At 47.6% G+C, this 22,078-nt stretch overlaps 4 protein-coding genes across 11 annotated transcripts; 3 read left to right on the top strand and 1 right to left on the bottom strand.

Moving 5' to 3' along the window:
• Positions 1 to 781: 781 nt before the first annotated feature.
• LOC125718383 (serine protease 33-like) lies at positions 782 to 3,817 on the top strand. 4 transcript variants are annotated; one of them, XM_048992215.1, is made up of 7 exons: positions 782 to 1,173; positions 1,282 to 1,341; positions 1,481 to 1,504; positions 1,890 to 2,055; positions 2,137 to 2,408; positions 2,599 to 2,765; positions 2,867 to 3,817. In XM_048992215.1, the coding sequence occupies exons 2-7, from the start codon at positions 1,299 to 1,301 to the stop codon at positions 3,122 to 3,124; spliced, it is 930 nt and encodes a 309-aa protein (XP_048848172.1). In that variant the 5' UTR covers positions 782 to 1,173; positions 1,282 to 1,298; the 3' UTR covers positions 3,125 to 3,817. The 4 variants fall into 4 exon arrangements, with proteins under 4 accessions (XP_048848172.1, XP_048848171.1, XP_048848170.1 ...); XM_048992214.1 differs by having other exon boundaries at positions 1,881 to 2,055; XM_048992213.1 differs by having other exon boundaries at positions 782 to 1,341.
• On the bottom strand, positions 3,690 to 9,585 carry mapk7 (mitogen-activated protein kinase 7). Of its 4 annotated transcripts, XM_048992201.1 has the most exons (8): positions 9,505 to 9,552; positions 9,115 to 9,378; positions 8,038 to 8,330; positions 7,631 to 7,796; positions 6,040 to 7,526; positions 4,701 to 5,773; positions 4,209 to 4,342; positions 3,690 to 4,107 (listed from the first exon to the last, which is right to left on the bottom strand). In XM_048992201.1, exons 3-8 carry the CDS (start codon positions 8,324 to 8,326, stop codon positions 3,954 to 3,956), a joined length of 3,303 nt encoding a protein of 1,100 aa, XP_048848158.1. In that variant the 5' UTR covers positions 8,327 to 8,330; positions 9,115 to 9,378; positions 9,505 to 9,552; the 3' UTR covers positions 3,690 to 3,953. The 4 variants fall into 4 exon arrangements, with proteins under 4 accessions (XP_048848158.1, XP_048848157.1, XP_048848159.1 ...); XM_048992200.1 differs by having other exon boundaries at positions 9,115 to 9,585; XM_048992202.1 differs by lacking the exons at positions 9,115 to 9,378; positions 9,505 to 9,552 and adding an exon at positions 8,995 to 9,102.
• Positions 9,586 to 9,637: 52 nt separating this feature from the next.
• Positions 9,638 to 11,410, top strand: vkorc1 (vitamin K epoxide reductase complex, subunit 1). 2 transcript variants are annotated; one of them, XM_048992219.1, is made up of 4 exons: positions 9,638 to 9,765; positions 9,862 to 10,044; positions 10,444 to 10,553; positions 10,790 to 11,410. In XM_048992219.1, the coding sequence occupies exons 2-4, from the start codon at positions 9,869 to 9,871 to the stop codon at positions 10,999 to 11,001; spliced, it is 498 nt and encodes a 165-aa protein (XP_048848176.1). In that variant the 5' UTR covers positions 9,638 to 9,765; positions 9,862 to 9,868; the 3' UTR covers positions 11,002 to 11,410. The 2 variants fall into 2 exon arrangements, with proteins under 2 accessions (XP_048848176.1, XP_048848175.1); XM_048992218.1 differs by having other exon boundaries at positions 9,652 to 10,044.
• A 617-nt stretch (positions 11,411 to 12,027) lies between these two features.
• On the top strand, positions 12,028 to 21,368 carry fus (FUS RNA binding protein). Its single transcript, XM_048992211.1, has 15 exons — positions 12,028 to 12,161; positions 12,841 to 12,865; positions 12,980 to 13,140; positions 13,219 to 13,381; positions 13,662 to 13,870; positions 13,971 to 14,169; positions 15,952 to 15,986; positions 19,004 to 19,039; positions 19,177 to 19,286; positions 19,368 to 19,497; positions 19,580 to 19,681; positions 20,348 to 20,456; positions 20,589 to 20,683; positions 20,790 to 20,922; positions 21,096 to 21,368. Exons 1-15 carry the CDS (start codon positions 12,149 to 12,151, stop codon positions 21,133 to 21,135), a joined length of 1,560 nt encoding a protein of 519 aa, XP_048848168.1. The 5' UTR covers positions 12,028 to 12,148; the 3' UTR covers positions 21,136 to 21,368.
• Positions 21,369 to 22,078: the final 710 nt, after the last annotated feature.

The raw sequence follows: 22,078 nt of genomic DNA, 5'->3' as shown, positions 1-22,078 counted from the left end.
CACTAATTTCAGGAAATACACGTCAATATATCACCGGACAGGAGAGTTTCTAACTATTGGAAAGATCAGGGGCTAAGTCAGCTTTACCTGGAGCGTGACTGTTTTTCTGAAGCAAGATTGGCATCGGACTAAAATGCTCAAGGCTAAGCTTAAAACACTCGGGGCTATAGCCCCGGGTGATCGGTCCTTATGGATGCCCGTGTCACCGGGCATGAGCGATATATATAAATAAACAAAAACGTGGCGCTAAGGCGGTGTCCAGCAGTAACTTTAGACGCTTCTCGATGCTGGAGTTATGGATAGCAAAATAAGAACTGTAACGGGATCTGTCTTGCGGGAATAGAAACGGAATATGTTTTGAGGAGTCTCCGTCAAAAGATAAAAATGTAGAAAGAAGTTCCATAGTTGCAAAAGAACAAAGCAACGTTAAAGGAAATAACATCCATTTTGCTTGCTTTATAGATAGCCTTCAAATATCATACCCATTATGCACTGCAATAGTCAGCAAATAAAAAATACAAAAAACACAACTCAGTAATGTAGTTTCACTACAAAACATAAAAAATATTACATTGTTTTAAGTATTGAGTTATTACTCCCACCATAATGAGACTGTATACATAAAAATGACAGATATGAAAGTAGCATGTTGAAATTAAAATGAAATGCAACTGTGTAACTGTACACCACCACCGTTACATATGAGCATTTGAATATTAATAGTTAACAGTCCATTTGTATTCCATTGCAATCTGTTATGTTAATCCAGCCAATCCAAACTGAAAGTTAAACGCAAATATTTAAATCATTATTTGATGTTCGTTTCATTTTGTTGTAATATGATGCGGCATAACACTGCGGGACCATAAGGTTGCATGGAGGCGGCCGGGCGCTGCTGTGATTGGCCGAGCCGGCCAGGTAGCTTAGGTGCGCTTGTTGCCGCTCATATCATTTACCTTCCTTCCGCTAGACGTGGCTGGTAAATGCCCGCATCGGCTAGGAAACTGAACAAAGACTGACTTCGTTAGTAGTTTTTAACACCGAGCTATATATGTAAATATAGTGTCTTTTCAGCCGAAGTGCATGGTGTGATTAATGTTAATCTGACCAAGGGTAGCTCTTCTGTACGCCGTTTGTGCGCTTTTACCTGGAAAGCGGTCAGGTTCTGCAAAGGTAAGTGCAAGAATGCATATAATATGCCGGTGTATTTGGTGATGACGAAATCCACTTCTTCGGTGTTTAAAATATTTTGAGTTTAACATACGGGCTGAATGATATCAGGGTCCAAGGTGGGGAGGATGGAGGCCAAGGTGCCGCTGTTCGCCGTCTGCCTTGTTGCAGGTGAGACGGCATCTTTCCCCGGATCACCGCGAAATCGCTTTTCACCTGCCGGCAATTACATACTGTATTAAAATTATTAGTACAATTGTGGTGCGATGTTAACTCTAAGGCATAATATATGTTCTGTCCTTCTAACCAGGTCTTCTGACATGTGATACACAAGGTAATTAACGCTGTAATTACAGCAATTATCAGGTGTGGTTGGCTGTGCCTCAAGTATTACTCATTTTTTTCCAGAACCGTGTAACAGAGTTACACACATTCTCAGCTGTTAATCCGGCAGAGTAGGGGTTCTTAACCGCCAGCCCGCGAGTAGTTAGTTAATTAAAAATTACACTTTTCAGTTTTTTACGGGCATTCACGGTCTGGCGTAAATTTGGGGGTGGGAAATGTTAAACCTATGAAATCGTCGATCAAGTTTTGTACGACCTACACCGGTCCACTAACATCAAAAGATTGGGAACCCCCTACTGTAGAGTATGCACTTCCAGGTCATGCTGATTGGAAACACTGTGTAGTGTTTTTTTTTTTCTCCTGAGTGCTTGCAGTGTGTGGCAGGAGACTCCTAGGTAACAGGATTGTCGGAGGAAAGGATGTGCGGGAAGGGGCGTGGCCATGGCAGGTGGATATCCAGATGGGCGGCAGGGGTCATGTCTGTGGGGGCTCACTCGTAGCCAAGGACTGGGTGCTGTCTGCTGCCCACTGCTTCCCAAAGTAGGTGCTGCCTATTTCCCTTTACATGGATGTAGAAGCTTTGGTTGGGTGGGCTTCGTTTTAACACGCAGTATTCCCCAGGCTCGCCGACGTCTCGTCCTACCGGCTGTACATGGGCAGGCACCAGCTCAGTGGCACCAATCACCATGAGGTGTCCAGTCGGGTCCGACGAGTTGTGGTTCCAGCAGGCTACACCAATCCTCAAGAGGGTCAGGATGTAGCTCTGGTCCAGCTGGCCACACCGGTCCAGTGGTCAAACTGGATCCAGCCAGTGTGTTTGCCCAGTGACGGTGCTGTGTTTCCCAATGGGATACAGTGCTATGTCACTGGCTGGGGCCACATCAGGGAGGGGGGTGAGTGCTGGCTGGGCTGATCATGAGGCCGGTTATCCCAGGAGCCATATGACGTGTGTCAGAATGCTTCTACTGATGCTGTTCAGCTTAAGAGAACATATTTTCAAGCCCAGTTATTCCTCCTTAAATCATGTCAGCTTTCTTCTGTGGCTAAATTTATCCTTCTGCTCTTCTTGGTTTCCTTGGCTAGTGTCTCTGCCTGGCGTGGGGACCCTACAGGAAGTGCAGGTGCGCATCATCAGGCAAATGTCCTGTCAGAAGATGTACCAGGTTCTGCCCTTCACCTCTGACCAAGTAGACATACTTCCTGACATGATCTGTGCCGGGTTCCCAGAAGGAGGCAGGGATTCCTGCCAGGTAGAGCTCACTGCACTCCTCCTGTATGCCAGACTCTCTTCACATTTACTCTTGATTCTTATGCCATGCCAACTCTGCCCTGTCTTGCCCCCACTCCCCAGGGTGATTCAGGGGGACCCCTCGTGTGCCCCATGGTGAACGGGACCTGGGTACAGGCGGGGGTGGTGAGTTTCGGTCAAGGTTGCGCACAGCCTAACAGGCCTGGCATTTACGCTAAAGTCTCCAGCTTCGCCAGCTTCATTCGCAGCACGGTGCCGGAGATCCAGCTGCATAGCGCAGCCCTCCGGGCGCAGGCCTGGAACCTGGCTGTGCTTGCTGCTGCAGTATTGTCTTGGCTTGGATACCATCATGTGCCATGACCAGGAAGGGCTGTTTGTGTTTATTGGGACGCCAAAAGCACATAAGAGCCAAAGTGAGACCTGCCAACCTACAGAAAGCTGGGTTTTTGTGTACTGTGAGTACAACAGGACCAGAAGACCCGAGAGCTTAATCGTGTTGAATTTGATTGTCACATATTTGACTTGAGCGACGTTGATTGTTGCTGTCTGAAGCAACCGTAGCAACAAGGAGGCCCGCAAAGTTCACACGAACTGCTGCAGACTACTCTGAAAACGCTGAGCAACTGAATGAGAAACCCTGCGGAATGGGACATGGCCGACCCCTGTTTTCAGTAAACACAGGGGACTGCAAAACACTAAGCGGACATTTCCAAATGTATAGGAATGGCAGTGGCAGAAGTTACTAGGCTGTGTGCTTAAGGGTGCGGTGTGAGAGGAGGAGGAGGACCCCTGATTATGCTCTGAAGTTGCTAAACCAAAATTCTAAAAGCATTTAAATGATCAAATAAATGTCTGATTTACTGATAAACATTAGTGTCACTAAATGACTTACAATATCAAATGGTCTGGGAAAAACAGATTCCAGTCCAGCTTGAAATGCTTTTACTAAACAGTAGTTAATGCAAAGTACATTCATGCTGTATTCCCTATTCCTGTTTTCTATGTCCTTACCCATGCATTCATGTTTTTCCTGAACAGAGATTGCAAACATTACCTCTGTAGTCGGCGTCATTATTACTAAACTACAGTCATAACATGGAATCACACTACTGTGTCAATCAAGCCATTATGGAATGAGGTCAATGGCCACCGTTGATCAAAGCATCAGTCTTTATGTAGTATAAACATCTCAGGTGTCAGAAATGCTGGGTGTGTCCGAGAGGATCATGGGAGAACCCAGCTGAAGTTCCTGCTGTAATGATTCCAAGTCAGCTGGGCTCATCCGGTGCACTTCAAGCCAATCGGAAAGTAAGGAGGCTGATAATGGGGCAGAGTCACTGTGGCTGAAGCAATAAATGAAGAAAGAGGCATTAGTATACAGTAAGTTCAACTTACTATTTCGAGAGGTAAGATATCTGGGCTTAAGCTTTAAAGCCCTGCTGACCTGTCCCTGGGGTCGGGTTGCTGGAGGTCGGTGAAGGACTGTGTGAGGAGCTCATCCAGGTCAAAGCCCACCCCATAGCCAGCCCCGCTGCCCTTAGGTGTGACTGAGAACACGGGAGGGAGCACGTCGTCAACCTAAGTGCATGTGCGACAAGGTCAAAAAGGTCAAGATGGCAGAACCGGAAAAACTTACAGGGGCAATTACCCTGGCGTGAGTTTAGCTGTAGTTAAGAGTTTAAACTAAATCATCATGTGACTTTTTAAACTCCTCTGCTGTGTCCTCTGAGACTACTGTTTAAGACACAAAAAAATGTTTGAAATTGAACCCAACTGCTCTTTCCTATAAGAAATAAACTGTTAAGCTGAATCAGTTAAGTTAATGATAGAGAAATTATTCACAATAAAAAAGAAGTAATCATACAACAAATGGCAAAAAAAAAACAAAGAGCAGGAGGAGGACAAACGGGGGGGACATGAAACACTCTGAACCTACCTGAGACTTGGAGAGCTGGAGAGTGACTGTGTGGATGTCAGGGATGCTGCCCCCTACTGGTTGCTCTGGGGCCGAGGGCTCCTGGATGGGCCGTGGTAGCACAGAAGGTCCTGATGGTGGGCTTTGAGAAAGGTTACTCAGGGAGTGATGGACCTTCTCCATACTTCTTGGCCTAGTAGAAGTCAGATTCGGGGGCAATTTTCCATTGGTTTGGGTAGCCATGCTTTCATCCCCATTGACTTCAACCTGGAGGTCTTCCCCCCCAGAGGGGATGTGAATTTTATTAAGGAACACCCCAAGAGGTAGCAGCTGGTGTTGGGGGAGCGATGGACCTGTTGCTGGTCTGTCTGGCCCTGGCCAATTCTCCATCGTGTCGTACGTGTTGCCCCCTCTGAAATCTACCTGGTGCCGTACTGAACTGTTTTTGACTGCCGTGCAAGACCCAAGGCCATCGATGCCCACATGGGTACTGAGCACATCCATCCTGCCCACTGGTACCTGCATGACAGGAAAAGGCAGTGGGACGGCCGGGGAGCCTCTTGGCTGGTAGAAAGTAGGCAGGGTGTGGTTCGTTTTGGGGACCGTTTGATGCTGAGGCCTTTTGCTTTGTAGCTGGTGCTCGCCTGCACCATTGTTTCGTTGGCCAGAGTCCGACACTACCAGCTGAAGCGCCTTTCCCAACAATGGCTGGATCTGACCAGCCGGTTCTGCGCAAAGCGTGTGGACCTGACTGTCTTTCTTCCCGCCGACGCTGTCTGTGATTGGCTGAGATCTATCAGTGCAGCTGTCCATCATCCGTATCCAGCGCTCCAACAGGCTCTTGTCGTTGTCACTCAGTGGCACTCCTCTTATGGACTCAGCTGCCTTTCCGTCTTTCTTTTCCTTCTCTTTCATCTTCCTCTCTCGCTCCCTGGCTCGCTCTTTCCTCTTCCTCCTCTTCTCTTCCCGTTCTCTTTGGCGTTCTTGTGCTGTGATGGGGCGTCTTTGTTCCGTCTGTGAGTTTGAGACGGAGCAGCTGTGCCCTAGGACTCCTCCTCTCCCCATCTCTGCAGGCAGTGACATTGAGGACCCATCTGAGAGAGAGGGAAAGAGACTGGCTCAGGTCATCACCTTCAATCACCTTCAGGTAACATAATTCCACCACCCTTTATTAGATTTACTTCTTGAACCCAACTCACAGATAAGCCAGCTAACTTGTGTCGACAGTGATGAATTCACCCATACTGAAGTACTTCATTATCTAATGATACTTGCTCTATAGAGCAGCACTCCTGACCACTTCCCCAGCTTTCCTGCTTTGCACTACCCATGACCTCATGACTCTGTCCCAATGGCTCACCTGATCTGGCCCTCTGTCGCAAGGCCGACTTTTGCAGTACTGCTTTAAGGGCAGCTTTTGTGTCATCCGAGATGGCCCCTTCCTTCCTGGCCCCATCCCCCGACCCCACCTTACCCCCTCGAGTCAATGAACGGGACAGGGACTGAGAGAGGGACTGTGAGAGGGACTGGGCTTGTGACTCGGAGAGAGTCAGTGAGGGACAGGGGCGTGAGCAAGATAGTGGGGCTTGGCCAAGAAAGGATGAGGGCATCTGATTGGAGAGAGTGTGGTTCTGACTGATTGATGTAAGAGACCCTTCATTCTGAGGTGGTTCCTCTCTCCCTGGAGTATGTTCAATTGTGTGTGAGGGTGAGGTGCCTTGCGTGGAGACGGGTGTGGTCAGATCAATGGTCTCTGGTTCTGGATGGCCACTGTCAGAGTTCGCACTCAACATATCCACATCCTGGCTTTGGGTCAATCCGGGCTGTGACTTGGTCAGATGAGGTGGAGGTTGTTTACAGAGTTTAGGGGTCTGATCTGTGAATGCTGCCTGAGAGCCTGTGATGTCCGGTTCCTGCTGAAATTCGTGGCTTGGCAAATGCGGAACTGGTAACTGCCCTGGCCCAGTGGTTGGCGTGTTACCAGTGGCACTCGCACTGGCTGCAAGGGAGCCGTGCCGCTCGCCGTAAGCTGGCTTGGGCAAGAACCGGATCTTCCTCCTGCCCCCTTCTTTCTGCCGGTGGAAGTCTCGAATCTCGTCCAGGATGGCCTCTTTAATCTGCTCCCTACTGAGCGGGAGTTTGTCAAACTCAAAGTCAAAGGCTGGCACACACACAGGCTCGTCGTCTGGGTCATGGTACTTGGCAAGGTAGGGGTGAGCCAGCGCCTGGGTCACTGTGATCCGCTCATGTGGGTCAAAGCGCAGCATGGCCCCCAGCAGGTCCAGGGCATTTGGCTCAGCCTGGGGATACAGCGTTGTCAGAGGAATGGCTGCTCGGGGCGGAAGGCTCTGAACATATGAGCGGACCCGGTCTGCTCCTATGGCCCCTATGATCCCCTCCGGGGGAGTACCCAGTACAGAAAGGATAAGCTGCAGCTGGTGGACATAATGCTTGCCAGGAAAGAGCTGCTTCCTCCCCAGCATCTCAGCGAAGATGCAACCCACTGACCACAAGTCAATGGCCAAGCTGTAGTGGTGCAGGGACAACATTAGCTCAGGGGCCCGGTACCACCGAGTCGCTACATACTCAGTCATAAAGGAGCGGGACTCCTCGGGCCGCTGGCTCAGTCCCCGAGCCATCCCAAAATCTCCAATCTTCAGCTCGCAGTTTTCATTGACCAGCAGATTGGAGGGCTTCAGATCTCGGTGGATCACATTGGCAGAATGGACATACTTGAGGCCTCTCAACAGCTGGTAAAGGAAATACCGGGTGTGCTCTTGTGTCAGAGGCTGATGGGAGTGGATGATCTGATGGAGGTCACTCTCCATCAGGTCCAGAACCACATAGCTGTTAGGAAGACATATGGGATGGTTATCACCATGACAGCATATGTTCCATTTTATATGGTATAAGGATGTTCCCTGAGAATCCAACACCTTCCAAACACTTACACAGACTTGAAGGCAGAGTGAGGTAGGGCTGGCTGCAGGATATCTTTGATGGCAATGATGTTGTCATGCTTGAAATGCTTGAGAATCTTGAGCTCCCTGAGGGTACGCTTTGCATTGGTCAGCACCTCAAAAGCATTGGGGATTTTCTTTATAGCCACCCTCTGACCTGAGATCATGTCGTATTATTGTTAGTCACACAAACAGCAAGATGCTTTCACTTTAATAAAGAGGGGAAATGGGGAAACTGTGATATAATACTGAATTTTGCGTGTTCCACTTCCATGAGAAAATTTCATTAGCAAAACAGCCAGCTGAATGAACAGGTGATGTTTAAAATCCTACTTAATGTAAGCCACGTTAGCTAAAAACTTCTGCTAATCAAATGAACTATAATAATGCCATCTCACCATTGTCTCGCCTCCTGGCAGAGGAAACCACACCGTAGGCTCCCGTTCCAATGGTCTCTATGATGTCATACTCCTCACCCACCTCAAACTTCACATCTAGTGAGTGGGCTTTAAGTAGAGCCAGGTTTGAATCGGCAGTGGAGGTTGTGTCATTATTAGACTCAGTTTGACATCCAGTCCTTGCTTGGCTGTTCTTTTTGTTGTTATCCATGCTGGTCGTCATGGTGATGCCAGATGTTGAAGACCCTTCTTGTGGAACATCAGAGTTCCCATATTCACTGGCTGACATAGTCCTGAAGCAAACATAAATGGAATTATAACGAACATGAAAAAGCCATGTCCGCCGGTGACCGCGTTATAAACGGGACAGACTAACGGAAACGGACAACACGTGTATGGTGGCGACCACAACAAATCTACATGTTAATCTGAAGAAAATTAAACAAGTAAACCGAATATCTTTGTACATAATCTAGAGTTTCCATTATAAACTAAACACGATGTACCATGTTTTAATGAAACCGGCTGTATTAATATAACATTTATATCTCAGAGAACGTTAGCGGCACATATAACGGTGATGATTAAAAACTGCTTGCATGTATAAGCCTCCAACACCATTAACATTTCTTGCTTATTTCTACATTATTGCAGTTTAAGAAGTTGTCGTTCTGGTTAATGTTTAGTATTGAAAAGTTACTAAATATCTAGCCATGTCTCAACCACAATTGCCAAGAAAACTAGCAGGAAATCGTTCGATTCGGGTTCTTATAACAATTTGTTTCAGTTTCTACGATAGACAGTAATCGCACAATGAAGCCGGTTAAATGTGTTTTACTGTGTCTCTCACGAAAACATTCGCTTATATGATGGTCCAGAGTCGAAGATTTCCTTATCCAGTTGCTATGATGAATATTTTTTATTCAATATTATGGATTTCAGACTAGATAAACTTACGTTTTTGACACGGCACCGTATTAATTATAAAGTATGTAGTCAAAATTATCATTAATATAATGAAAGACAACCAATTTACGTGATTTACAGTCGGTGCATACCGATAAACAAACACATTACCTTAGTCTTTCACGCCTCTTTTCTACTTCCTAGTATTCTTCCGCGTTGACTTTGAATAGCAGTTCCTGAATCCAATAAAATCGAGAACCCTATCAGTTTGACCAATAATGCGGCGGGGCGGTTCTCCTGGCTGTTTGCCTTTGGTCACTTTGCTTGGGCGGTGTATGGCTGAAATTTTGCTTTTCTCGTGAAAGCTCCGAAGAACATAGTATTGCAGGCTTCATGGTTTTTATTCATTGATGGAGAATTCTTCTTCACTTCATGCTGCATGTTAATTATGCGATGAGGAAAAAAAACAAAAATTCACAATAAAACAAAATATAAAGACAAACATGCACACTCTCTTGTGCTCACAAAGATGTGTTTTTTTTGTGTAAGTAATACGCTCACTGTAAAGCAGAATGGTAAACGTCCCAGCTGCTTAAAACGATGCTCCGTTCGGGAAAATACTTTTAGACTACCGTATCTTACAAAGTCCATTTTTCCTAAATTCCAGTCTGAACCGCCCACATCCTAAAAAGTTTTTTCTTCTTCCAGCGGTCTGAACAACCAATTGACTGTTGCCTAAAGTGCGCATCCAATACCCTCTGGGGGTCCGGACTTTAAACACGTAGCTGCCTTCATATACGCTGTTAGAAACTGGAAGCTTTGGTATGTGCAGAGAACGGGCGGGAATGCTGCTCTATTAACTTCATAGTTTAACGGTTTGTAAAAAAAAAAAAATACAGACACACTTGTACCGTACAGGTACGAGATGGCAGGGAGAGCTCCCAGCTGGGAGCGGGCAGCCCGATGGTCCCTCTGCACGCTCGGCATGCTGCTGTCTGTGTACGCCCTGCATGTGGAGCTTTCCCGGGAGAGAGACCCGGGCTACCGAGCCATGTGCGACCTCGGCGCCTCGGTCAGCTGCTCCAAAGTCTTTACGTCCAGGTAGGAGGTGGCGAAGTACACAGTTAACGTAACACTATTTGTGATTAAGTGGAGAGGGGTATATAATTTACGTCCTTCACCACATATAAGCCAAACTATATTTGCGAAAGTTTCAGACAAATAAGTTTGTTTTCTGCAAACTACTACGGCATATCCCTGAGTATTCAATGTCGTGTTACGTGGCGGTGCTCCCTGGAGGCGAACTGTGGACGTGTTCAAGAGAGCACATGATGCCACGTTTAGTGCGGCAAAACCACACAAACCTACGTCCTGACGATAATGTACGTTGAACTTCTTATAGGGATATATGTATGTATGTATGTATGTAATATGTACATATAATATATGTGCAACATTTGTAAATAATCCTGACGTTTAATTTTGCGATTTGTGTTGTAGATGGGGCCGTGGCTTCGGACTAGTGCAGTTAGTCTTATCAAAAGAGAGCATATTAAATCAGCCTAACAGTATCCTGGGAATCATCTTCTACACGCTGCAGCTGGCATTGGGTCCGTTTACGTCGCCTACACACACACACACACACACTCTCTCTCTCTCTCTCTCTCTCTCTCTCTCTATATATATATATATATATATATATATATAATGTATGTATGTATGTATGTATGTATATATATATATATATATATGTATGTATATGTATGTATGTGTGTGTGTGTGTGTGCGCGAGCTACTGGCACCCGATAGCGGTGCCTAATTGAATAACTTCTCTCCGTTATTGTAGGTCAGTCAGCGTCCAGCAAAGCAGCGCTGTTTCTGGTGCTTTCCTCTTGGGTTTCAGTGGCAGGGTCGCTTTTCCTAGCTGGAGTGCTGCTCTTCATTCTGGAGGACCTCTGCCTGGTGTGCGTCACAACGTACCTCATTAACTTCGCTTTGCTCTACACCAACCTCAGGAGGAAAAGGGGGTTGACTTTGGCTAAGGAGAAGGCTGGTTGAGAGGCTGCAAGATCAACAGCAACCGGCATTTGCACGTGGCCATAAAGGATGAAGATGTTTCCTTGACTTTACGTCACATTGAAACATGCATAAAGCGGAATTCAGATTCATTAATTTTCCTCCCTGATTTTAAAGATTTGCACGCAGTATTATATCTTTTTGAAACCGATTTCATATAGGGTGTCTATTCTGGAGTGGTTTATTGTAATCCTACAGGACATTAAATAGTTATTTTACACGTGTTGTTTTTCTGTTATACCTATCAAAACAAGATCCCGAATTTGTGTTTTGTTCCAAAAGTAACGTACCAAATTAACAGATTAAACTAACGCCTTTTAAATGCAGTATTTGTAAGTAACATCCTATCGAAGAAATAGTTTTGAAATAAAATATGAAGGCTCGGACCATGTCTGCTGTGTCCAGGATTTACCCAGAGGTTAGAAAATGTGGCAAACACGAGTGAGTAAACTCAGATGCTATATATAGCTCATAAATAGTACAGACACTTACACAATGGTGTATGAAATGCCGGAGCACTCTAACTTGATGTCGCAAACAAATCGCACTTTATGTCAACGACAATGCGGTGTTTACTTAAACACGAAACAATGCACTAATTTTCTATCGACACCTGTCAGTTACATCAAACCGTAATACTGGTTTACCATATTAGATAAGTTTAATTGTCCAGAAGGTAATATTATTTTAGTGGCCAAAAACTGTATTTTTCTGTGTGTGCATGGTGCGCCTTTTGCCTTTCAAATCAAAGGTCAGATAAGCAAAACATACAAATTTGAGCAGTTATATGTCAAAAAAATATATAACAAAACTTATTTTATAGATACGCATTTCTTTAGTTTAATTTGTATTGTACTGGTTGTCGTGTTTGATGTGGCGGAGCACAGACTGCAATTATAGATTACATAGAACACCGGCCCCAGAATGGTTTCTGTCGAATAGCCCCTCTCGGTTCCGTGGGATGGTATGATCCAGAGTTTTTAAAAGCTCCAAGATAGCAGGGGGTGTGGCACAAATTAAATCCGGCGAGTGTCGTAAGGAGGGTTTGTGAATTCCCTACAACCAGAGCATATTTTTTCGTAAGATTGCGGTTTATTCCAATAGCATACAAATCAAGAACCCCAACTTGATGGCATCCAACGGTAAGAAGCGTTAGTATAAAATGATGGGTCAGCGGTCAATTTAGAAAATGACCCGCGATTGTGGGTAGTCTGGCGCACAGGACGCTGGATGGACGGCGGCAGCTAAAGCCCGTTGGAACATTAATCACTGACGTTAACTGCCAGTGTGTGTAAAGGTTAATATAAGTCTATACTTTGCGTGCTTGAGACTCTGGTCTGTTCCGGCGGAGCAATCTCCCCGTTCTCGCCTGACTACCGCAGCGCCCGGCTTAATCCTGACCGCACACAAAGGGAGCAGAGCGTGTCAGTCCACCCGCCATTTTGTTAGCCGGCTGGCTAGAGCGCTAACGCTGCAATCGCAGTTGACATGGGGACCTGCGTCATAGAGCTTGGGTGGTTCAGTATGCCACTCGTTTTAGATATATGTTCACGGATATTCAGAAACGTGCAGAAAACTTCACTTAAGGGGCGACACAGAGGGAGAGACCCGGGCGGATGTGTCGGTCTCCAGGGGCGACGCTTAGCGTTAGCCGGTCGGCTAACCTCAACCCCGACCCCCCCCACAATGATGCCGCTCTTCTCTAACGGGGGCGTCTCAAGTGCACCCACATGAACAGACACTGGAATGCACGTCGCTTATTTGTCATTGTCTTTTGTTCGGCTTTGCCATTCACCCTGTATTAATAATCTGCTCCAACAGATTATTCCCAGTCTGCACCGCAGGGGTAAGTTGTGTTATTATTATTGGTATTATTATTATTATTATTATCTGTATGCTGACAGCTGGCATGGCCTTTCACGGTGCATGGAGGGTTTGTTACATCACACGCTCTTGCCAGGTATGGTGCCTATGGAGGTCAGGCTAGTCAGAACTACAACCAGCCTGCAACGCAGAGCTACAACCAGCAGAGCTATGGGGGCTACAGCCAGAGCTCGGAGAGCAGCTCCTCATCCTACAACCAGGGGGGCTATGGCTCTGGCTACGGCCACTCGCAGACAGGTGCGTGCCGCCGCCGCTGGTGCCCTGTCCATTGCCAGCGGTGCCGACTCGCTCCCTGAACGAGGTCGTGTGCTACAGGTGGCTATGGCTCCCAGCCGACTTCCCAAGGCTACAGCCAGCCCAGTCAGTCTTACGGATCAGGGGGGTACAGCAGCAATCAGCCACCTCAGAGCAACTACAACCAGCAGTCGTCTTACCCAGGATACGGGCAGCAGGCGTCCACCGCAGCCTCCACCACCAGGTAGAACCTACCTGTCTGTCTGTGTGTCTGTGCATGCATACGTGTGTGTAGGCAGGGCTGTGTGTGAGGTCACACACAGGGGTGTGCCAGGTCCATCATGCAGCACACATACCATGTGCCAGTTAGAGACCCTAACTCTGCGTCATGCACCAAAGTGTCTGTCTTTGGGCTGCGGGAGGAGGTCCACACACCACGGGGAGATCATGCACGCTGTGCACACACACACAGCCCTGCAAGCATGATATGCAGTACTCTAACTGTCATATATTTGTGTCTTGAGCTATGGCAGCAACTCCCAGTCTTCAAGTTATGGGCAGTCCCAGGGTGGAGGCAGTTACGGGAGTCAGAGTAGTGGCTACAGTGGCAGCAGTGGGCAGCAGCAACCATCCCAGCATGGTGGCGGTGGCGCCCCCTACAGCCAGGCCCCCAGCTACAACTCGCCACCACCCCAGGGCTATGGGCAGCAGAGTCAGTATGGCCAGGGAGGGGGTGAGTGGCCTGGCCTGCAGCCTCACAGTCTACTGTCGGCCCAGTATGGTGCCGGCGGCAGTGTGCCTCAGTGTTCCATTGCTCCTTCTTCGCCTTTCAGGTTATGGGCAGGATGCCCCTCCCATGGGGGGCAGTGGGGGTGGCGGTGGATACGGAGGCCAGGATGGGAGCTACGGCAGCCAGGATGGCCGCAGCGGCCGTGGACGTGGAGGCGGAGCTGGAGGCGGATTTGGGAGCAGGGGTGCAGGTGGCTTTGACAGGGGAGGTCGCGGGGGCCCTCGGGGACGAGGAGGCTTGGGGTAAGTGTCACCTTGGCCGTGGGATGCCTTACTGCACTCACCAATGCTGCACTGTGGTGATAGATAGGCCCGCAGCCGCATACAGCACAAACACTGGAATGCACTGCAAGCGCACTCACTGTGTGCCGACAGCTGGGGCTCCTCTCAGAGGGCATCCATCTTGTAATGTTTCCTGTCACACTGAAGGGAGCTGCTTTAAAAAAAAAAAAAAAAAAAGAAAGGTCTGCCTAACGGAGCTCATCGTGTACAATCCCAAAAAACCAAAAATCAATACTGAATGGAAACAGGATGTAATCTTGTGAGTTGTCGGACGATTTAGATCTGGTGGGAGCATTTAAGGCGAACGTCTGATACTTGTTGGTTGTGAGTTAGGTTGTGCTGGTGTCCGAAGAAGACCACGTGAAAACCAGCCTCAGGTGTGCATTCACAAGCACATGTGTCGTCATGAGAGTTTCTCTGGTTATGGAGTGAGGGGACTTGGGACATATGGGCATAGCAGCCTGGGATGTGTACCTCCCGGCGGTGTGGCCTCCCTGCTTGGGATGTGTACCTCCCGGCGGTGTGGCCTCCCTGCTTGGGATGTGTACCTCCCAGCTGCCGTGGGGCCTCCCTACTTCACAAGAGGGTTCATTTTGAATTTAGGAGCTACGAGGATGTCCACTGTGTGACTGGTCTTGCACGCTCTCCTGCTTCCTTTCATAAACGGTGGACTTTAAGAAGCACGCAGTTCAGGGCACACGCAAAACGCCTCTACGTTTGATTGACTGGTATGTGTATATATACTGGCTGATTAACCCCGAATCTCCCTTCAACAATCCTGTCTGCAGGTACACATGCGCGCACACACAAATGGATATGACTAAAGAAGTGTTAATGTCGATATAACTGGTTTAGTGTGTAAAATGGAGTGTAAAGTTACTGAAATGCCAACCAGATTTTAACAAGAAGCAGGCTGGAGTCAGTTGGTGATGCAGCTCAATCAGACTGCATATTCTGGCTATGCAGTTACTTTTTTTGTGCCTTTCTTATTGTTTATCATTGCTTTAATCAATCTTTGCATCTTCTCCTAGGGGCTTTTTTTTTATTTAATTTTATTTTTTTCCTCTTAGAGGGGCACCCAATGGTCAAGATGTTAGTAAGTGACAGTGGAAAGGGGAGAAAATCTTATGCGTTCCTAAACACTAAAACCAAATTGGGGGGGGGGGTGGGGATTTCTTTTCCCAAGAAAATGGTCGATTCAGAAAAGGTTAAAACAAAAGGGTGATTGTTAGAAGTGGAACATTTCCTTGGAATGCTTCCTTGGGCTTTTTCCTGAAAGAAAATAAAAAAATCGTGCAGTCCAGGTTAGCCCTTTCCTTAGATGGTGTGCTGGACATCAAAGCTTGGGTGACTTTCACTTACTGCTGATACATACATAAATATAACAACCCAAAATGGTCTTAGGGGTGCACTCAGCCTGGGTTATAAGATGGTATTTAATGCACCTGTATTCACAAATAGCATTAATGTCCCTCAAGTATCCCTGTGCAATTGAAGGCTACAGAAAACTTTAAAAGGGAAAGGTGGCTTTGCTGCCGTACTGGTAGAGCCAAGTAAGTAGTTATAATTCAGAAGCAAAAAAAATGCCTGGGCTTGAGGAAAGTGGGGTCTTTGAGATGGTGAAGAGAAGGTGGGGCGAGGCAGAGAAAGTTCAGCACGGAGTTTATGAGAGGCCCCGGGAAGGGCCCCGGGAAGGGCCCCGGGACGGCAGCCTTCAATGCGTCTCGCTTTTCTCTCCATCAGAATGGGCGATCGAGGAGGATTCAATAAGTTTGGTGGTAAGTGACACACTTTCAAAAGAATTGCGGGTTGAGCAGGAGACAGCTGGTGGGGAGGGGGACCGGAATGAGCCGGGTGGCCGGATGGGAACAAATGGCAATGCGGAAGGTAGCCTGTAGGGGTGTGTTGCAGTCTAATGTGACTTGCTGAGATGCCCATTGGCACATTAAGGATCGGGATGTGGTCGGGACCCTAGGGATGCATAGCATCTTGAGGTGGGAAGATGTGGGAGTTTACGCCCGTGCCATTCCCGTTGTAGACTGAACGGCCAGGGCAAAGGTGTGTTAAGGGCTCCCTAGAGCAATGACGTCAGCACGGTCTTGGGTATTTCAAGCATGAATTATGAAGGTTCACACCTGAAGCACCTCAACATGTTATGTGGCATGTGGCCTAGTTCTGCATGTGAACACTGAAGGTCATGAGCAATGCTCTGAAAGGTGGCTGTGCAGATGTGTGTGTGTTTGCAATTACTGTGCCTTCTACTCTATGTGTGTGTGTTGTGTTGTGTTTTTTGCGTGTATCTTATGGGCACAGTTTGGATGGGGAATGGGTGCTGCAGTTTCATGGGAACTATGTCCCCGGAATCTTGCAGGTCTCCAGTTGAGTTCCCTTTGGTATGTTTCCCGTAAATTCTTATAAAGATCTATGTGAAGGTCAGTGTAGTGTATTACCATCGGCCACACGAGGGCACCATAGTACGCACTCAACTGGCAAGCATGAAATGCGACTGGGTCTCAACACACAAAGCTTAAATCTGAGACGGTGAAATATGCCGAACTTGCGACGTGTCTGGATCCCCCATCAAAGTGTGGTGTATGGGTTTTGTAGGTGTGTAACCAGCAAAGGTATTTCTGGGACTCGTGGAAGAAACTGCTTTTAAACAGACCCCTTGGTCCTCCTGGTGGTGGTGGTGTGCTGTGTAGTACCGCATGTTACATAAGATCCACATATAACAGGACTTCAAAAGCCAATACTCAAGTCTGCTCTCCTAAAAAGTAACTAACTGATGTGTTTAGAACCCTTTAAGAAGTGTTTCCTGGAAAACCTTGGTCAATGACTTTGGAATGGCTTGTAACCAAGTGTGAGGTGATGTATTAGATGGCTGGAGGGTCTCAATGAGGGGCTTTGATGTAGAATTTGGAACCATGTCCTTCACACTGTATCCCTGTATTTTTCTCCATACTTGTTTGGAGCAGGAGTGTTCATAACCTTTTGGTGATGTTCTAGCTTGGCCTGGGGGTGGTGAATGGTCTGATCATGCACACACACACACACAGGGCTCCTTCAGCCTCTCAGAAGTGGCTCTCTTGATGAAGGACATAATGCTGATGAACCAGAACTGGACCCTGCTGAATCCAAAGAAGAGAGAAACCCAACAGTATGATAAATGGTTGTGGGGTTTTTGGGTTGTGAATGAAAATCGAGACGACATTTTTGTGCTTTCCTGGTTTTAGCGTTACTTAAGAAGGGTCATTGCATGGTGTTCTATCTGTGTAAAATCTGTGTTCACAGTCTGAGTCCATGGCTCTGATCACAATACCACGAGGTGTTTGATATGAGGAGGTACTTCACATCAGTGCTGGTTTCCCTAATGCCCTGGTATCAAAAACAACGTTGCCAGAAGCAGATGGGCCCAAGACTGGACTCTCAGATTGGATTTGGGTCCTGAAAGAAGCACAAACTATGTACTTTTTGTTGGGAAATCTCTGGAGCTGGCCTGGGGAGTGCTGGGTACGTCCTGAGAGCAATCTGAAGAAGAAACCACCTGGGGAAAATGCTCTTTTCATTGATTTTGTGGTCTCTCTTTTACCTTCACCTCGGTTAATATCGTCAGCTTTATGTAACATGTTCTTTTTCTGTCAGTGTAACCTTTTTACTCAGAATGAAGATTATGATCATTTTAATGATCTATATTTAACATCCCAGTAAATAATGGCAACCTAACAGGAGTGTAAAGTTGCTGAAATGCCAACCAGATTTTTTTTTTCCCTGAGTGATTTTACGCATTTCAAATGACGATATAGAATGTTGTATATCGCTGTATTTAAATGTATATGGTTGGTCTCTCTTTTTTTCCATATTTGAAGAGAAACGTTCATCTGGAACATCACTCTCACTTTTGGTATGAAGGAAATGGGTAAAAAAATATAGTCGGCGGCAAAAGCCTTCTCAATGTTTCTCAGCCCTCAGGAATCTGTCATGCAGGTTTCCTCATGACTTGGCTTTTCCTCCTGCTCGCACAGCTCCGGGTGTGGTGAGAGCGTGGGCTGCATCTGCGTGCAGTTTGGACATATCACTCTGGCTATAGTCACACATCAGTGGCTGCTCTTAAAACATGCTCCCATGAAACTGTAGGTAAGGGTGTCGTGTGCGAGAGTTGCCCTGGCGTTAGGCTTCACCTGCACCTGCTAAGAAACCTTCTGGTGGTTTTGGGGGGGGTGGTTGTTGTCTCACTGTCCCGAGGATGTGCTTTTGAGAGTGTACACAATGTTTCATAAAGAAGAGTGCTTTATGTGCAATGCCCGGCAGCAGGTTCAGCAGAACAATGTCTCTCGTTGTCTAGGGTTATGGTGGTTTGGTATCCCAGCTGCTGGTCAAGGTGTGTCCACGGGTAAACGGCATGTGGTTCTGACGAAAGTTTGAAGTGAAGCTCTATAGCGTGCGTTTCCCAGGAGCTGGTCCATCTCGGTCTGCTTTGACGACCTTTGGAAACGGACCCCCCCCCCCCCCCCCCTCCCTCCCAGTGACATTCATAGATAATGGGAGCACATGGCACAGACAGCCATGCTTAGATGTGGATCTCTAAAAGGCTTTGGTTTGTGGTGGGTTGAGTCTCTTTGGCGCACACACACAGTTGTTTTGGAAGCTGGTCATTGTATTTAGGTGTGACATGGTTTAGGTCAGGTTGGAGATGGATGTGAAAGACTGTGTGTGGCAGGACTGTGTGGAGATGACTGGTAACTATTACGAGACATTAGCTTCTCCCTGTTCATCATTCTTTTTCATTTTTCTGAAGGACATAGAGACCAAGGACCGGGAGGACCAAACTCTAGTAAGTCCACTTCCCTCCTTAATCGTTTATAATGGTGCAGCAGACCTGAAGCTTGCTGTCTATCGAAAGGCTCTTTGAGTTTTCCTGCTGCTGATTGGTGAGAGTTGATATTGACCCCGCCTCCCCCAATCTCCCAGTGCAGGACCAGGATAACTCTGACAACAACACCATTTTTGTGCAAGGCCTTGGCGACAGCTACACTGTGGAGTCCGTAGCTGATTTCTTCAAGCAGATCGGCATCATCAAGGTGCACTCACTTTTCGATCACCCTCCTGCTCCCACACTCCTCTCGTTATGGCTGTTGACCTCTAGGCTGTTCTCTGCTTAGGTAAACAAAAAGACTGGCCTGCCCATGATCAACCTGTACACAGACCGAGAGACCGGCAAGCTGAAGGGGGAGGCTACGGTGTCTTTTGATGACCCCCCTTCTGCCAAAGCAGCTATCGACTGGTTTGATGGTGGGTAGGAGGTCCGTCCTTACTGGCGTCCCAGTCATTGCAGGGGCCCCTTTGACACGCGTCTCTCACCTCCCTCTTGCAGGCAAAGAATTCAATGGGAATCCCATCAAAGTGTCGTTTGCGACTCGCCGGGCAGATTTCAGCGGCAGTCGTGGTGGCATGAGGGGAGGCCGCAGCCGCGGAGGTGAGCTGCTCTCCTCTCCCCACACTCTGGTTCCCAGAATCAGCCTTTGGCTACTGTGATTGCACTCTCTCCTCCACACATGAGAATCAGGTCTGGGCATCTCGCGGAGTTTCCCTCTCATACATGGCACACGACCGGAGATTGTCCATGTCAGAGATGTTCGCACCTGGTTTAGGCGAGGGGTGGAGCTTGGGCAGAGCATGCAGGAGGCAGGACATGACAGGAAAAGTACGCTGCTGGAATCGCAGGGTTTTATTTACCACACAGCTGAGTCTCTCGCCTTTCCTCGAGTCTGTCAGATGATTTTTGGCGTCAGCTCTTACTGACAGACGCTCCAAATCTCGTTCCCCCTACGGTCTTCTGTTTGGAGTCCTCTTCGTGTAAATGACCCTTTTTCTTTATTCTGGGAAGTTCGTAGTTTGCCAGTCGCATGACAGAAATATCATCAACATGCCCACTCACTCTCCCCGCTCTGTTGACACATGGAGAGCAGTTGGAAATGACCTGGGTTGCGTACTAGGGAGCTAACAGGGTGAGGTCTGCTTGATGTACAGTGTGACTGATTTGGACATTTGCGTGAAAGCGGCAGTGCTGGGGGCTCTGATGGGTGTTTAGGGCGTAGATATCCAGCTAGCATGTGCTGTGTTTTTTCCATCCCCTCTGTAGGGCCCATGGGCCGTGGCGGGTTTGGCGGCGGTCGGGGGGGTGGTTTCCCTGGCAACAGTGGCGGAGGGGGGGGCCAGCAAAGGGCAGGAGACTGGAAATGCTCGAACCCGTGAGTACAGCGCCTGTGCACTCTGGCTGAGGTTATGTATTCGGCAAACAGTGACGCAGTGGCAAAACATCTCTGTCACAGATTCATTTTGTGTGCAAATAAAACTAAAAAGGTTGGACCTGTTTCATTCAGAGTGTGTGGCAACCTCAACTTCTCATGGAGGAATGAATGCAACCAGTGCAAGGTGCCCAAACCGGAAGGGGCAGGGGAAATGTCCCCCATAGGAGGTAAGCCATGCCTGTCCACCGGGTGGCACCACAGAGAGGGGCAAATGAGCCACTTGTGTGTCTCCTTGTGTTATTCCCACGGTATGAATCCTCTCTCTCTCTCTAGGCTTCGGTGCAGACCGTGGAAGGGGCGGCTTTGACCGCGGAGGCTTCCGGGGCCGAGGGGGGGACAGGGGTGGCTTCAGAGGAGGCCGTGGTGGTGACAGGGGGGGGTTTGGCCCTGGGAAAATGGAAGGCAGGTAAGGGAAGCAGCCGGCCGCTAAGCGTGTCCTGTCATGTGTCATGATCTGAGATCTGCCTTCGGCCAGTCGCTCTCAGGGCCGTGGGCCGACATGCACACGGGCCAGAAGCTCGGACTGCCTCAGGCTGCTCTCCACATGCACTGAGCAGGTCCATCTGATGTTCTTTCCAGGGGTGAACACAGACAGGAACGCAGAGACAGACCGTACTGACCGCCGCTCACCCAACATGGGACCAGTATCTCTCCCCCTCCCCTTTACACTTGTGTTTGGAAGTTGTCCTCATGGACTCCTTTGCTGTTGTGCTGACATGTTTCGGTTTTCTTCCTCTACCCTCCCGCAGCATCTCATACCCATATTAAACTTTTTACAAAGATAACATGTCTTAGATTTTTCTTCCATGAAGTGAATGTTTGGATTGAAATTAAAACAAACTGTCGAACAAATTGCATCTTGATTTTCGTTTGTCATAGGATTTAAGATAGAATTCAAATTTATTCAAGTTTCTATCAAGCTCGTTCCTTTCCATGAAAGATTCATAGAAACCGAGCCTTAGATTTAGTTCATGTTCTGTACAGACGGATAAATCATTGGAATGTCTAGAAGCAGTTGGATGGCTTCTTGCGACAGCATCTTCCAGATGATGTTGTCATGCGAATCGCATTCCTGTCAGTTCAGACAACATACATCTCCAGTTGACCGATGTTGCTGTTTTTTTGCGTGCAAAAGTTCAACAGATTTGCTGTAACACATTTGGAAGGTATTAAAAAAGGTCTTGTCAGCACGGTCAAATCAAGCACTTTTGAGGCATGGTGGTGTTCATGCGCGTATAGTTAGGGTGACTGGAGCAGATAAACTGGTTCCCAGAGATGAATAGGAATGAAGCAGAAAATGGATCCTGCACAGTTCCTCCAAATCAGTGGAGCGTGAGGAATATCCAGAACAGCAGCATTTCCTGTAGCTGCTTATTCATCCTAAAAATGTAGATTTCACCATCCTGAGCCGTTTGCCCCAACCTCTTGTTTTGCATCTTGTTTTGTCTCTAAGGTGGTTTTAATTTTTTTTCTTACTAAAGTAAATTCCATGTTTTTTTTTTTTGTTCACTGTAATGTACTTCATGAAATTGTTTTAGCTAATTTACTCATCTCCATGCAGG

Source organism: Brienomyrus brachyistius, chromosome 22, assembly GCF_023856365.1.
Source record: "Brienomyrus brachyistius isolate T26 chromosome 22, BBRACH_0.4, whole genome shotgun sequence".
In the NCBI taxonomy this organism is placed as follows: Eukaryota; Metazoa; Chordata; class Actinopteri; order Osteoglossiformes; family Mormyridae; genus Brienomyrus; species Brienomyrus brachyistius.
Note: the sequence above shows the minus strand (reverse complement) of the source record. Positions and strands in the feature narration are given on the sequence as shown.

What these genes read in the sequence shown, in the direction of transcription:
- LOC125718383 (XM_048992212.1), top strand. Translation starts at nt 1,272, where the DNA reads ATGATATCAGGGTCCAAGGTGGGGAGGATGGAGGCCAAGGTGCCGCTG. An exon ending in GCTGCCCACTGCTTCCCAAA is followed by an intron (nt 2,056 to 2,136) that starts GTAGGTGCTGCC and finishes AGTATTCCCCAG; the next exon opens with GCTCGCCGACGTCTCGTCCT. An exon ending in GGGCCACATCAGGGAGGGGG is followed by an intron (nt 2,409 to 2,598) that starts GTGAGTGCTGGC and finishes TTCCTTGGCTAG; the next exon opens with TGTCTCTGCCTGGCGTGGGG.
- mapk7 (XM_048992200.1), bottom strand. Translation starts at nt 8,326, where the DNA reads ATGTCAGCCAGTGAATATGGGAACTCTGATGTTCCACAAGAAGGGTCT. An exon ending in CACTCTGCCTTCAAGTCTGT is followed by an intron (nt 7,527 to 7,630) that starts GTAAGTGTTTGG and finishes TCTTCCTAACAG; the next exon opens with CTATGTGGTTCTGGACCTGA. An exon ending in GCGACAGAGGGCCAGATCAG is followed by an intron (nt 5,774 to 6,039) that starts GTGAGCCATTGG and finishes CCTCTCTCTCAG; the next exon opens with ATGGGTCCTCAATGTCACTG.
- vkorc1 (XM_048992219.1), top strand. Translation starts at nt 9,869, where the DNA reads ATGGCAGGGAGAGCTCCCAGCTGGGAGCGGGCAGCCCGATGGTCCCTC. An exon ending in TCCAAAGTCTTTACGTCCAG is followed by an intron (nt 10,045 to 10,443) that starts GTAGGAGGTGGC and finishes TTTGTGTTGTAG; the next exon opens with ATGGGGCCGTGGCTTCGGAC. An exon ending in CACGCTGCAGCTGGCATTGG is followed by an intron (nt 10,554 to 10,789) that starts GTCCGTTTACGT and finishes CCGTTATTGTAG; the next exon opens with GTCAGTCAGCGTCCAGCAAA.
- fus (XM_048992211.1), top strand. An exon ending in CTACGGCCACTCGCAGACAG is followed by an intron (nt 13,141 to 13,218) that starts GTGCGTGCCGCC and finishes CGTGTGCTACAG; the next exon opens with GTGGCTATGGCTCCCAGCCG. An exon ending in CGGGGACGAGGAGGCTTGGG is followed by an intron (nt 14,170 to 15,951) that starts GTAAGTGTCACC and finishes TCTCTCCATCAG; the next exon opens with AATGGGCGATCGAGGAGGAT.